This window comes from Spermophilus citellus (assembly GCF_964194105.1).
Source record: "Spermophilus citellus genome assembly, chromosome: 3".
NCBI classification, from domain to species: Eukaryota; Metazoa; Chordata; class Mammalia; order Rodentia; family Sciuridae; genus Spermophilus; species Spermophilus citellus.
Window position 1 is genome coordinate 8,727,812 of NC_138184.1, and position 13,560 is coordinate 8,741,371.

The 13,560-nt window shown below is 49.1% G+C and overlaps 1 protein-coding gene across 1 annotated transcript; it reads left to right on the forward strand.

The window, feature by feature from the left end:
* Positions 1-1,028: 1,028 nt before the first annotated feature.
* On the forward strand, positions 1,029-6,482 carry RDH8 (retinol dehydrogenase 8; the record flags this gene model as incomplete). The annotated part of the gene is made up of 6 exons (XM_081284579.1): positions 1,029-1,131; positions 4,019-4,180; positions 4,762-4,941; positions 5,740-5,833; positions 6,005-6,188; positions 6,270-6,482. The coding sequence occupies 6 exons, from the start codon at positions 1,029-1,031 to the stop codon at positions 6,480-6,482; spliced, it is 936 nt and encodes a 311-aa protein (XP_081140705.1).
* Between the last annotated feature and the right edge of the window lie 7,078 nt (positions 6,483-13,560).

A 13,560-nucleotide genomic window follows, 5' to 3' on the forward strand; every position in this document is an offset into this window, starting at 1 on the left:
ACATTACCACCAGGGGAGAGGGATGGATTCCTTCCATTCCTGGGGTGAAGGAGAGCCTCCCTCACCCGGCTGGCACCCCCCCCCCAGCTGAAGAGGCCCCTGGGGTCAGGGAGGGATTCTGTGCAATTAGACAAGTGTAGACCTGCAGGGTGAGAGGTGTGAGGGAACTTTCCCCAGAAAGGAACCAAAGGGGCGTATCCTGGGCCCTGAAATGCCCCCCTCATGGGAGACGCAGGAACCGCCTCTCTCTCAGCCTCGGCCTCCTCAGACAAAGAGTCTCTGTGTCCCTGGAGAGGAGGGGGTGGGGCCCCATCTGGCTTGAGAAAGAGATGGGCCCCCCTTGTGATGGGGCAAGGAGAGGAAATCTCCCCAAGCAAACCCTCCTCCCTTCCCAGGGACATCGGAAGCTGAGAATTCTCCAACTAAAAGGCTCTTACAAAGTTCCTGTCCTGCCCTGCCTTGTTAGGAAGTTCTTCTTGTAGTCTAACTTCTTGCATTCTTCTCTGAAGGGACCCTTCCAGAATCACACTCCTATTTCCTTTCACTTTCTCCCTCCACCAGAGATTCTTCTTCCAGAGTAGATATAGTATAAGAGAAGGGATACCCCCGCTTGTTCCCTCACACCCATTACAATTCCCCCTGGCCCTGAATAGTTTACAAAAATAATAAAAATAAAAATTTAAAAGAACAGTTATGAGTGTAGCAGGTATGGAGAATCATTTTGTTTGTTGTGGTGCTGGAGGTGGAACCCCCCCCCCGGGGCCTCACAAGTGCTAAGCTAATGCTTTACCCCTGGGCCATACCCCCAGCCCCCCAAAAAGAAGGTTTTGGCAAATAAAGGAAACGGACTGTGAAGAGTCGAAGGATTTTCTCCAGCCACCTGTTCAGGGTTGTGCAAGCCACAGTGGAAGTCTCCTGGGGCCCCTTTGCCCTGCAAGGGATCAGGTAAAAGGAGCTTAGATGGAGAGATCAGACAAGGGTGGAGGGGTGTCATCTCAGTCTGGAGTTGTGTCCAGGGAGGGATCAACATGGCCTCCTCACCCAGGACCGTGCTGATTTCAGGCTGTTCATCAGGAATTGGCTTGGAGCTTGCTGTGCACCTGGCTCATGACCCCAAACAGCGTTACCAGGGTAAGGGGCCCGGGTGGACCTGGGGACAGCCGGGGTGGGCTTGGCTTCCTAGGAGCCTCAGCCCCCACACTGTCTCCGAAATCTCATCCCCTCCAGCTGTACATGGAAAGGCCTCTCTCCCTGCAGGACCATCCTCTCATCCAGCAAATATTCCTTGCGTATCTACTGTGTGCCAAGCTCTGCTCTGGGTGTTAGAAACAGCTATGGACAAGAGACAAAAATCTCAGCTCTGGGTAGTGGTGTCCTGGGGGAGGCACAGGGAAGACAGACAAACACATAAAAGGAAATTGCAGCATGTCTGGCCATCACAAGTACTGAAGAGCAAAACAAAGCAAGGGAAGAATATGACCCGGGTCGAGTGACCGGTGTCATGGGTGTCAAGGGTTTATGTGTTATGAAGGGCTGCTCCATAAGGCTTATCGGAGAGGGCTCCTTTGGGCATTCCTGGGCATGGATAATTACCTTGTTGACTCTGCCCCCCGCCCCCAGATTACTACTACTCCAGGATAAGCCTCTTACATGCTCTTGACCTTGGGGACTTACGGGAGCCCTCTAGTTCCAGGTTCTTGCCTTCCTGCGGGTCTGGAGTAAATGGCTACAGACTGCGCCCCAACCCTAGGAACCTCTGCCCTGGAATAGGCTGAGTGTAATTAGGCAAAGGGCAGTTACTTAAGCTCAGGCTGCTGGGGGGTGGGCACTGCCCCAGCTGGCAGGGCTGCCTCTCCCAGCCCTCTGCCCTCTGTCTTAGAGGCACAGCTTTGAGTGTGGCAGGCAAAGGTCAGCGTGCAGAAAGGAACTTGTGTAACTGTAGGTGGGCCAACGAGCTATAAAACTACTAAAGGGTAATGCTCTTGAACTCTCATTATGTGCCAAGTGTCATTTAAGTGCATCTGATATGTCACTTACTCTTCACATCGCCCCCTGTGAAGAGGCCATTTACTATCCTTTGCTTTATTTTAGAAAAGAGGAAACAGACATAGACTGCCAAAGGCCCTTGCCCAAGGTTACCCAGCTAGGAAGTGGCAGAGCAGGGATATGAACCCAGACAACCAGAAACTGGGACCACACTTGTCACTATACTGCATTCAGGATGCCAGTGAGCTCATTCATCTATATAACACCTGTGAATCCCACAGACTAACATTATACACAAATAAATGTCCCCCAGGCACACATATGTGTGACCGTGGGTACATGCACAGAGGGGCATGCAAACATGTATATGTAGTATATATGGTGAGGCCATACAAGGGCACCAGGCATGGTGGCTCATGCCTGTATCCCAGCCCCTCTGGAGGCTGAGGCAAGAGGATCATGAGTTCAAAGCCAGCCTCAGCAAAAGTGAGGCACTAAGCAACTCAGTGAGACCTTGTTTCTAAATAAAATACAAACTAGGGCTTGTGGCTCAGTGGTTGAGTGCCCCTGAGTTCAATCCCTGGTATGCGTGGGCTTGCTACAAACTCAAGTTCAAATCTCAGTTACCTACCTATTCTAGTTACTATTGCTCAATAATGAATCACCCCAAAATGTATGCTGTAAAACAACTACAATCACTTGTTTTTCCACCTACAGCTCACATAGGTCATGAATTCAGGAAGGACTCAGAGGGTGGTTCAGGCTCAGAGTCAAAGGCCACAGCTGGCAGAGTGGGGACTGGAGTACATGGGGGTGGAAAGGCAGCTCACTCCCTTCCTGTAACCTTAGAAATTCTCCTTGTAGTCTCTCTTCCTCAGCTAGCTTGGGCTCCCTCATGGCATGGTGGCCTCAGGATAACTGGGCTGCTCCATGATGGGCAAGGGCTGTAAGGAGAGTGTTACAGCAAGTGATGCAGAAACTGCAAGATCTTTTTGGACTTCAGAAACCACACTGTGTCACTTCCATTGGTTTCCACCTGGTCATACAATTCAACAGGAAGGTGGGGAGCTCAGTAGTAGCATGCATATGGCCCTGGGTTCCATCCCCAGTACTGAGGGTGGGTGGTTCAAGGGGAGAGGGAAGGAATTGGATTCAAGATCTACATGTCTGCATATCTGCATGCATGTTTGTGTAATGCTGGGGTTCAACCCCAGGGACTTGCCTGTGCTAAACACACTCTACCACCGGGACACATGATTTCATGTCTTGATGGAGGAGTGGCAAGATTTGAGAAGAGTTTGTGCAAAGGAAGATTTTGTGCAGATATTTGGGGGAAACAAGTTAGTGCAATAATTAGTAGGGTTCTTGCAAGTTAGAGATAATGCTCAGCACAATGCCTAGCCCACAGTAAATGCTCAGTAAACTGGAACTTCCTATGTCAATGCTGCAAATGTGGTTCTTCCTACTTGAGTGTGCAAAGCACGTATGTTGGCTGTAGGTGTGTGTGAAATTTTTCTCATGGCAATCTTATTTGCATTTTGTTTTTATTGTCTTACTCATTAGATTATAAATTTCACAAAGGAAGGTACTTTATCTTTTGGCGGGGAGGGGCTGCTGGGGATTGAACCCTGGGGTGCTCTATCACTAAACTACACCCCAGTCCTTTCTATTTTTTTATTTTTAAAAAGGATCTCACTAAGTTGCCCAGGCTGGCCTTGAACTTGCCATCCCTATGACTCAGCCTTCCAAGTAGCTGGGATTACAGGCGTGCACTCCTGTGCCTGGCAGGACTTTTTCTTATTTCACACAATAGTACCTAGAATAAGCATAGGTTGTAATATATGCTCAATAAACTTTTGTAGGATGGATGGATGTGGCTGCATGTTAACACGAGCACACAAGTGTGCATTTGCAATGAACATAGGTGTGCAAACCTGTAGGTCTCCATCCTCTGGAACTGCTTGTGCAAGACAACAGAAACATCCAAGGAAAGGAGCCAGTTGCCTGTACCAACTCTGTTCTGTGTCCCCAGTGGTGGCCACCATGAGGGACTTGAGAAAGAAGGAGATGCTGGAGGCAGCTGCTGGGGACGCTCTGGGAAAGACCCTCACCGTGGCCCAGCTGGATGTGTGCAATGATGAGTCAGTGGCCCAGTGTCTCAGTGGCATCCAAGGAGGGGAAGTGGACGTGCTGGGTGAGACTTTGCAGCCCCCAGGGCCATTCACCCCACCATGATCTAATTATAAACCCTCCACACGGCAAGGTCTGAGTCCAGCCCTCTGGCTTTACCCACAGCTCCAATCTTCTATAAAAGGGGTAGACCAGTTGGCCAAGAACTGGGACTCTCAATCAGTCCATTAGGGATGCTAGAAATAATCTAGGACCTGGGGGTGGAGTGGATTTAATGGGATAGACATTATCACATATGGAGAAACCCATATGTGGTTGGAAAAATTACTTAGATGAGTCACTTGGGGAAGGAAAAATGATGAAGAAACAACTCATAATCCCTGAGCCGTCTTCTCAGGAGGGTGGGTGTAGCTGTTTTGAAACAATTTGGGGTCAGAGCTGAATTTCTCATGCATTACAGGCATGCTGTTCCTTGTGGCCCTTGCTCCCACCCTGGGCTAAGGTCCCCATAACAAATGCTAGACTGTGCTTATACATCTTCTTGGAGTTGGAGTCGGGGGTAAAGGGGTGTTCTGAAGAGTGACCTCAGTGACACTAGAAGACTTGGAGGAACTCTAATGTAACACTCAACACTTCTCTCTCTAGTGAACAATGCTGGCGTGGGCCTGGTGGGGCCCTTGGAGGGGCTCAGCATAGACACCATGAAGAACATCTTTGACACCAATTTTTTGGGAGCCATCCGTCTGGTCAAAGCTGTTCTTCCGGGAATGAAGAAGCGGCGACAGGGTCATATCGTGGTGGTCAGCAGCGTCATGGGTCTGCAGGGTGAGCCCTGGAACCCAACCCTTAAGTAGTCCTCCAGTGTCTGACCCTTCCCAGGCTGAAAGGATGGCAAATAGGTTTAGCTCATTCCAAATGAGCCGGGAGAGCTGTGTTGGGAAGGATTCTGCAGCTCAGAAAGAAACGGTTCTGGGATAGATTAACATGACTGCGGTGATGTACAGGCCTCCAAAGCCATCCGCATTCCAGAATCCACTCCACTTCTGGACATCTCCAAAGCACTCTCCCCACCATTCCCAAAACTCCAAAAGATCATCAGAACTCCTTCTCCTGAGACTCCCCAGTGCCAAACACAGCCCATCAGGCCCTAAAGATATCCCCAGGCTCAGCAGAAAATAGAGCATCCATTGATTGGTGATGTCTGCGATGGGCCTACTCTGGAGGTCACCTACCTGCCATTCATACTGCTGGGCCTGTCCCCTCCCCAGCATCCTCTAAGGAGTCCAGTCTACTTGACACCCTGCCAAAGAGAAGCACTGTCCAGGTCCCTAATGAATGGCGCCTGCTCCCGTGGGTGCTAGGGACCCCATGCCTACATGCCCCAAGAAGGAAATAGGGACAAGGAGGAACCAGGAAGAGATGGCACCTGGCACTGCAGGAACACCTTGATCTGGCCCCACATGTCCCCATCACACAATGCCATATACCCAAAACGTCAGCCCCCAGTTGTCCCAGGTTCTGATCCCCAGGGCCTCTTTGTTCTGTCTCCCAACCACCCCATTACTCAGGGACCCACAAAGTCCATCGCCCAGATCCCCAGAGAGCCCCCTCCAATCCCCTCAGGTGTCATATTCAACGAAGTCTATTCAGCCTCCAAGTTCGCCGTGGAGGGGTTCTTCGAGAGTCTGGCCATCCAGCTGCTCCAGTTCAACATCTTGTGAGCAGCCCGGGAGGGGGGTGGTGGGCAGAGGAGAGGGAAGGGCAGTGTGTGGGGGGGTGGGTATGCCAGGCAGGGAGGGGAGCGAGGGAGGCAGGGGAGGGGGCTGGGGGAGCAGGACTGATGAGTGGGTGGGGGAACCGGGCCCACTAGCCCTGCTCCTGTCCCCAGCATCTCCCTGGTGGAGCCGGGCCCTGTGGTCACTGACTTCGAGGGGAAGCTCATGGCTCAGGTCGCCACGGCTGAGTTTCCAGGCACCGACCCCGAAACCCTGAGCTACTTCAGGGACTTCTACCTCCCTGCCTCCAGGGAGCTCTTCCGCTCAGTGGGACAGAACCCAAAGGACGTGGCCCAGGTGAGTGGCCAGGACAGCCGGTCAGGGACGCAGGGGCGTGGGGAGCCCCCTGGGCCCGGAGCTCAGGGATCCATCTCGCAGGCCATTGCCAAGGTCATCAGCTCCACGCGGCCCCCGCTGCGCAAGCAAACCAACCTCCGCTACCTGACGCTGGCGGCGCTCAAGGCCGTGGACCCCTCGGGCAGCCTGTACGTGAGAACCGCCCACAGCCTCCTCTTCCGCTGGCCGCGCCTGCTCCACCTTAGCCTCCGCTGCCTGGCCTGCGGCTGCCTCCCGGCCCGGGTGGAGCCCTGATGAGCAGAGACTTGCCGGCGCTCCCCGCTCCCGCCCTGGACACGGCGGCACCGCCACACCCCAGACCCAGGGCCGCTCACACTCGGTTCATTCGTTCATCTCCTCCATAAATTCGTTCTGCAAACTGCTTCCATCGCTCTAGGTCTGGGCATTGCTGAAATTCCAGAAAAGGCCTCCCGTCTCCAGACCCTCCCTAGTCAGGGCTGTGGCAGAGGAGAGATCCTGGGACTCCGGGGGTCTGCCCACGGGGAGGGGGAGTCGCCTTCCTGGAGGAGGGGGTATTGTCATGACCTTGAAGGTCAAGATAGACTGTGCTTCATTCAGTCTTATGACTTCATGATCCTGGACCTGGGAATACAGGGATGACCAGAGCCTCCCCCTCCACACTCTCTCACACACACAGAGCTGAGTGAACCAAGTAGTCTCCACTTTCCTGCCCACATTCCCCATTAGCAAAATGTGTTTGTGTGCACACCGCCAGGTACTTATATTTTTTCCATTAAATGTATAAAACCACAAGCTGTAATTAATATTTAATAAAACTAAATGTTTTAAATTTTAATAAATTAAAAAGCCAATAGGGTCCCCTGGGAGCCCCCAAGATGGTGTTCCCAAGTTTCTCTCTCTAAGAGTCTTTGGAGGCAAATGGACTTTGGGTTTCTGGCTCCGTTGCTGCTCCATAAATAGGTGCCCCCTGGACATTTTCTATACCCCAGAGGTGGCAATAGCAATACTGAAATGACAGCAAAAGTCCCTTTCCTTGGTTCCTGTCTCTTGAAGTGTCTGCTGGGCTTGGTGTCTGAGTGTCGGCCTCCCAGGGAAGCGTTTCATTACTCATTTTGTCCACCCTGTGGCCATGAGATGGAGTCACTCAACCTTGCCCACTTCCCAGGCGAGAAACCCCGCTTGCGGGCAGCGGAAGGGTGGACCAGAATGAGCTGTCTGATTCCCAAGTCTGTGTCAGGTTCACTGTTGCTGGTCGTCAGGGGTCTCTTCTAGAAAAAAGGAAACTGAGTCCCAGGCCTTAGGGAGAGGTCTCTGTGTCTCTACAAACATCAGGAGTCACTTTTGCTCAGTTTTGTTGTTGGGCTGGTGAAGTCAACTCCTTTCCCCTCCTCCACACGGGACTTCTGAAGCAGTTTTGGAATTCAAGCAGCCCTCAGCCTCCTGGGGGGAGTGGTTCCAGAACACCAGCAGACACCAAGTCCCTCATGTAAAGTGGTGTGGTGTTTGCAGAAATCCTCTGAACTTAGTCCCGTATACTGTCACTTCTCAATGACTTACAATACAATACACCATAAAAACTATGGGAATGGTTGTTATAATGCATTGTTTAGGGGATAATGACAGGAAAAAAAGTCCATATATGTTCAGCACAAATGTAATTTTTAAAACAATCTCCAATCTGCATTTGATTGATATGGATACAGAGGTCTAATTCTACAGGAAATGAGATGGTGGGGACGGTTGTACAACCTTGTGGACACACTAAGACACGCTGAATTGGGTGCTTTAAAATGGCAGATTGGGTGCTGAAAATAAATGGTGAATTGTAGTTTAATAGAAATTCAATCAACTTTAAAAAAAATCATAGGCATCCCTGTGAAGGAGGGAGGTCTTCTGATTATCCCAGGAGCTCTCCCCTTGAATTGTATCCACAAATTTCCCTGTGCTTTGGCTTCCAGTTCTGTTGGGTTCTACTAATGGGAGGCACCTGCTGACAATCAGAGGGTGGCAGAATGTCTTAGTCCATTTTCCATTGCTATAACAAAATACCTGAGACCGGGTCATTTGTAAAGAAAAGATTATTTAGCTCATAGTTCTGGAGGTCCAAGCATCAACTTCTGTTTGGTTCTGGTGAGGGCCTCACGGAAAAGGGAGTAGGAGCTTTTCTTTTCTTTTTAACAGTACCAGGAATTAAATTCACGGCCACTCTACCACTGAGCTCCATTCCCAGTCCTCTTTGCTTTTTGGGACAGGGTCTCATTAGGTTGCTGAGGCAACTTCTGCCTCCTGAGTAGCTGGAATGTCGTCCCAAGGCAACACCATGCCCAGCTTCTTTTTAAAACAATCCATGCTCACAGTCATTTACTCTAAGAGATGAGCATTAATCCCTTCTAAGGGGAGTACCTGCCATGACCAAACGACCTCCCACTCCCCCCAACCCCCCTCAATGATTCCATCATCGGTCAGTACTGCCACACTGGGGTCAGGCCTCCAGTCCTTGAACAAATCACATCTAGACCATAGTAGAGGACAAAGACCAGGGTACTTATCTTCAAAGTTCCCTTATTCCTGGTCACGGTGTATGAGCAACATCTCTCTAGCTAAGGCCCTAACTCAATTAAAATAAAAAATAAAATCAGGCGCCAACACCAGTTTCCAAGAACCACCTCCTCTCTTTGCCTCTTAAAGATGGCGGTGGGCCCGGTGCAGGGCGCACCTGGAATCCCAGCTCCATGGGAGGCTGAGGCAGGAGGATCTCAAGTCTTAGGCCAATCTGAGCAACTTAATGAGATCCTGTCTCAAAATAAATGTTAAAAAAGGGGCTGGGAAGGTAGCTCAGTGGTGGAGCACTCACCTTGCATATGAGAAGCCCTGGGTTCAACCCCCAGCTCTGTGGGGGGTGGGGGTGGGGAGGTGGTGGTGAGACCCCACAGTTGCCAATGACAGCCTTTTCCATCCCCCTGGGCTCACCTGTCCCCTGCCTCCACCACTCCCCAAAGTACCCACTGGAAGGACCCTGATTGATATGTGTACATTGTAAAGCAGAGGAGAACAGTTCACCCCCATCGCCCACCTGTGTCCACATTAACCCACGACACTACCACCAAGCATGCTCCTGATTCACTGCTGGTCTCATTCTGAACGTCTTCACCATCCTGAATTTATTTATTTATTTATCTACTTATTTGTTTATTTGAGAGAGAGAGAGAGAGAGAGAGAGAGAGAGAGAGAGAAATGCCTTTATTTTTTTTTTTATGTGATGCTGAGAATCGAACCCAGGTCCCGCCCATGCTAAGCAAGCGCTCCACTGCTGAGCCACAATCCCAGCCCAACCATCCTGAATTTTGTGACCAACATTTCTTTGCTTTTTCAAAAATTCCCTGAAACACATCACTTTCTTTTTACTATTTTATCTTATTTTATTTCAGGGCCTCCTGCCAGCTGGGCAAGCACTCTACCACTGAGCTATGTCCGCAGCTCTTTTTTATTTTATTTTGAGGGCAGGATTACGCTAAATTGCCCAGGCTGGCCTTGAACTTGGAATCCTCCTGTCTCAGCCTCTCACTTAGATGGAATTATAGGCATGCACCACCGTGCCGTGCCTGGCTTAAGGAAAAAAAAAAAAATTGTCTCTTTGCCATGAAGGGAAACCATCATAGCATCTTAAGCAGGGGATTAGCCAATATGTAGTTGAGGGGGGTGCAGGGGAGCCCTGCTGGGGGTGGGGTCATGTAGGCTGAGTCCTCACAGCTGCCCTGCTTCCCTGTCCATTTCTCATCTATTTCCCAAGGGTGGTGGTGCCATGAGCCCCCAGAACCCACGCCATAAATTCCTTTGTTGCTTAAATCACCCTGAGTCAACTTCTGTTGCAAAGGAAGACTCCTTGCAGCTCCGGGTGGTAACTATGTAAACAAACACAGCGAGGAGACAAAAAGCTGTTCCTGAATTCTAGCCTGATGCTACTGCTGACCAGGGGAGATTGGCAACCGCTCAGAAGATGCTCAAGGCGGGCCAGTTCCGGGTTCTGGACTGCCACATGCACGCACCCCTCCCCCGGCCTCCCCAACCTCAGCAGAGATAAAGTTAGTTCATCCTTCCGGTTGCTCAGGCCAAAAAAAAAAAATCATCTCAAGTTCCTCTCTCACACACCTCGCAGCTCAGGTCCTCTCTCCCTCCCCCTCTCCCTCGCCCTCTGCTAGGGTCTGAACCCAGGCTGAGCTGTACCCCAGCACCCCTGGGCTCCCCCCCAGCCTCCTTCACTTCGCAGCATCTCCGTGCCCCCCCACACACACCTGGGAAGCCACCATCCATTCTCACCTGGAGCACAGCTGGGTCTCCAAGTCCAAGGGATCTGCATCTGGGGAACAGAAGATGGGAAAGAAAAGAATAAAAACAACAATTAAAAAGCAATGCGGAATAACGACTCTTTGTATGGCGCTTACACTCCATTGGGTATCATAAGTCATCTAGATGATCTAAAGAATCCAGGAAGATGTACACAAGTTCCATTTCCCTTTATTTAAGGGGCTTGAGCATCTGCAGATTTAAATATCTGTAGGGTCTTGGAACCAATCCCCCATGCATCTGAAGGACAATTTTATCACCGCTGTCTCCTCATCTCATCTCCTACTTTCTGCATCTGCCCTCCTTTGATCCATTCCCCACACAGCAGCCCACAGGACCCTTTTCAAAAACATCACTTGAAGACTGAGAATGCAGCTCAGTGGTAGACTGCCTGCTCCCCCCATCCAACATCCTGGGTTCAATCCTTAGCACATAAAAAATATCATTTAGCCAGGCGCGGTGGTGCACACCTATAATCCCAGGGGCTCAGGAGGCTGAGGCAGGAGGATCAAGAGTTCAAAGCCAGCCTCAGCAATTTAGTGAGACTCTAAGCAACTCAGCAAGAACCTGTTTCTGAATAAAATTGAAAAAATAGTCACAGAATATTTTAATGAAAAAAGAATAGTATATGCTTTTTTTAAACTTTCACTAACAGCAGCATATGATACCCATGATTCTGAACTTTAGTCCTCCTCTTCAATAATGTACCCAGGAGGGCTTTCTATACCAGCCCCAAAAGGCATCCTCAATCTTTTGTCAATCTGCAACATATTTCATGGTGCAGATAAAAAGTAATTTATGCAACTGGTTCACGACTGGTGTACCTTTGGGCTCTCTCCATGTTTTTTTTTTTTTTCTTTTTGATTTTGGCTTTTGGAGTTTTTTGCTTCCTGTTTTACAAATGGCTGAGAAAGAACTTCATGTGCATCCCTCATTTCACACATGTTTTCCGTCATGGGATTACTTGGCCAAAGACTCTATGCATTCATGATTGTTACGAGCATTAGTGACTTACCTCCACCCTGGAAGGCCAAGTCCATGTGTAAGCTTGCTTGCTCTCCTACAGCCTGTCACCAGTCTTCTGAACTTATACAAATCTACTGCATAAAACTTGTCAGTGTGGTCTTGATGTGCACTTCTCCTGTTATGAGTAGGGCTGACTGTCTTTTCATATGTTGGAGAAACTTCTGTGTTTTATTTGTTGCAGACATTCTGCTCACATCTTTGCCAAATTTGTCTTTTTTTTTTTTAAGAGAGAGTGAGAGAGGAGAGAGAGAGGAGAGAGAGAGAGAGAGAGAGAGAGAGAATTTTTTAATATTTATTTTTTTTTTTAGTTCTCGGTGGACACAACATCTTTGTTGGTATGTGGTGCTGAGGATCGAACCCGGGCCGCACGCATGCCAGGCGAGCGCGCTACCACTTGAGTCACATCCCCAGCCCCCAAATTTGTCTTTAATTGGATTTTTGGTACTTTTATTGTTAATTTTTAGAAACTCTTTATATAGAGAGGATATTAGGAAGTCTGTGATATAAAGCTCAAACCTTTTTCCAGTTTTCTTTCTTTCTTTTAGCTTTTCTGTGAATTGGTTTTATTATTATTATTTTGCAATAATTCATCTTTTTTTTTCTTTTTGGATTTCAAGTCATACTAAGAAAGGAAATATTCCAGACTAATTCTGTTAAAATAAAAATATAATATCAATCCTCTTTTCAAAATTTTCCAGGGGCTTCTTGTCTTATTTAGATTAAAATCCACAAGTACGTGATCTGATCAGGGAACATTTGCCTCAGATTATTTCCTCCTCCCAGTCCCTCCAGCAACTCTGCTAAGCTTGCTGTTTCTTAAACAGCCCGTGCACACTCCAACCGCAGGTCCTTTGCACTTGCTGTTCCCTTTCTCCACGTGGCCCCTTTCTTCTCCTCCTTCAAATGCTCAAAAGCCACCTCCTCAGAGAGGCCCTCCCTGGTCACACAAGAAAGCACCCTGTCAGTCTATCTCTTTAAGCTGCTTTGTTTCCCATCATCCCACATAGACTATAGTTAGATGCTTCTTATCTCCACCCACTAGAATGTCAGCTCCACCGGGAGGGGATTGTGGTCTATTTGCCCACAGCCACAGGACCAACACCTAATGCAGGAAGTGGGACAGGGCAGGCTCACAACAAACGTCTGATCAATGAATGAGTGCTTCAATTAATGTGCCAAAAAGAGACTAAAATTCCACCGGGTTCCTCGGCAAATGCAATCCCAGTAACTCAGGAGTCCAAGGCAGGAGGATCTCCAGTTCAAAGCTGGCCTCAAAACTTAGCAAGGTCCTAAACGACTTGGAGAGACTCTGTCTCTAAATAAAAAATAAAAGGGGGGGGGGGCTGGGGATGTGGCTCAAACGCTAGCGCGCTGGCCTGGCATACATGTGGCCTGGGTTCGATCCTCAGCACCACATACCAACAAAGATGTTGTGTCCGCCGAGAACTAAAAAATAAATATTAAAAAAAAAATTCTCTCTCTCTCTCTCTCTCCTCTCTCACTCTCTCTTTAAAAAAAAAATTAAAAAAAAAATAAAAGGGGCTGGGGATGTGGCTCAGTGCTCAGTGCTTACTTCCAGGTCTTTCCACAGACTGTCCCCTCCCTCTGAGACAGAACCACATTCCATTTTCCTCTTTCCCTCCCCTCACCCTTCACCTGATTCATCTTTTTTTTTTCTTTTTTCTTCCTTCTTTTTTTTTTTTTTTTTTTTTTGATACCAGGGATTGAACTAGGGAGCACTCAACCTCTGAGCCACATCCCCAGCCCTATTTTGTATTTTATTTAGTGACAGGGTCTCACTGAGTTGCTTAGAGCCTCTCTTTTCCTGAGACTGGCTTTGAACTCGGGATCCTCCTGCCTCAGCCTCCCCAGCTGCTGGGATCACAGGGGGGCACCACCGCGCCAGCACAACTGATTAATCTTAACTGGCTTTCTTCCTTGTTGTTGTTATTGTTGTTGATTTTATTTTGTTTGTTCGGTC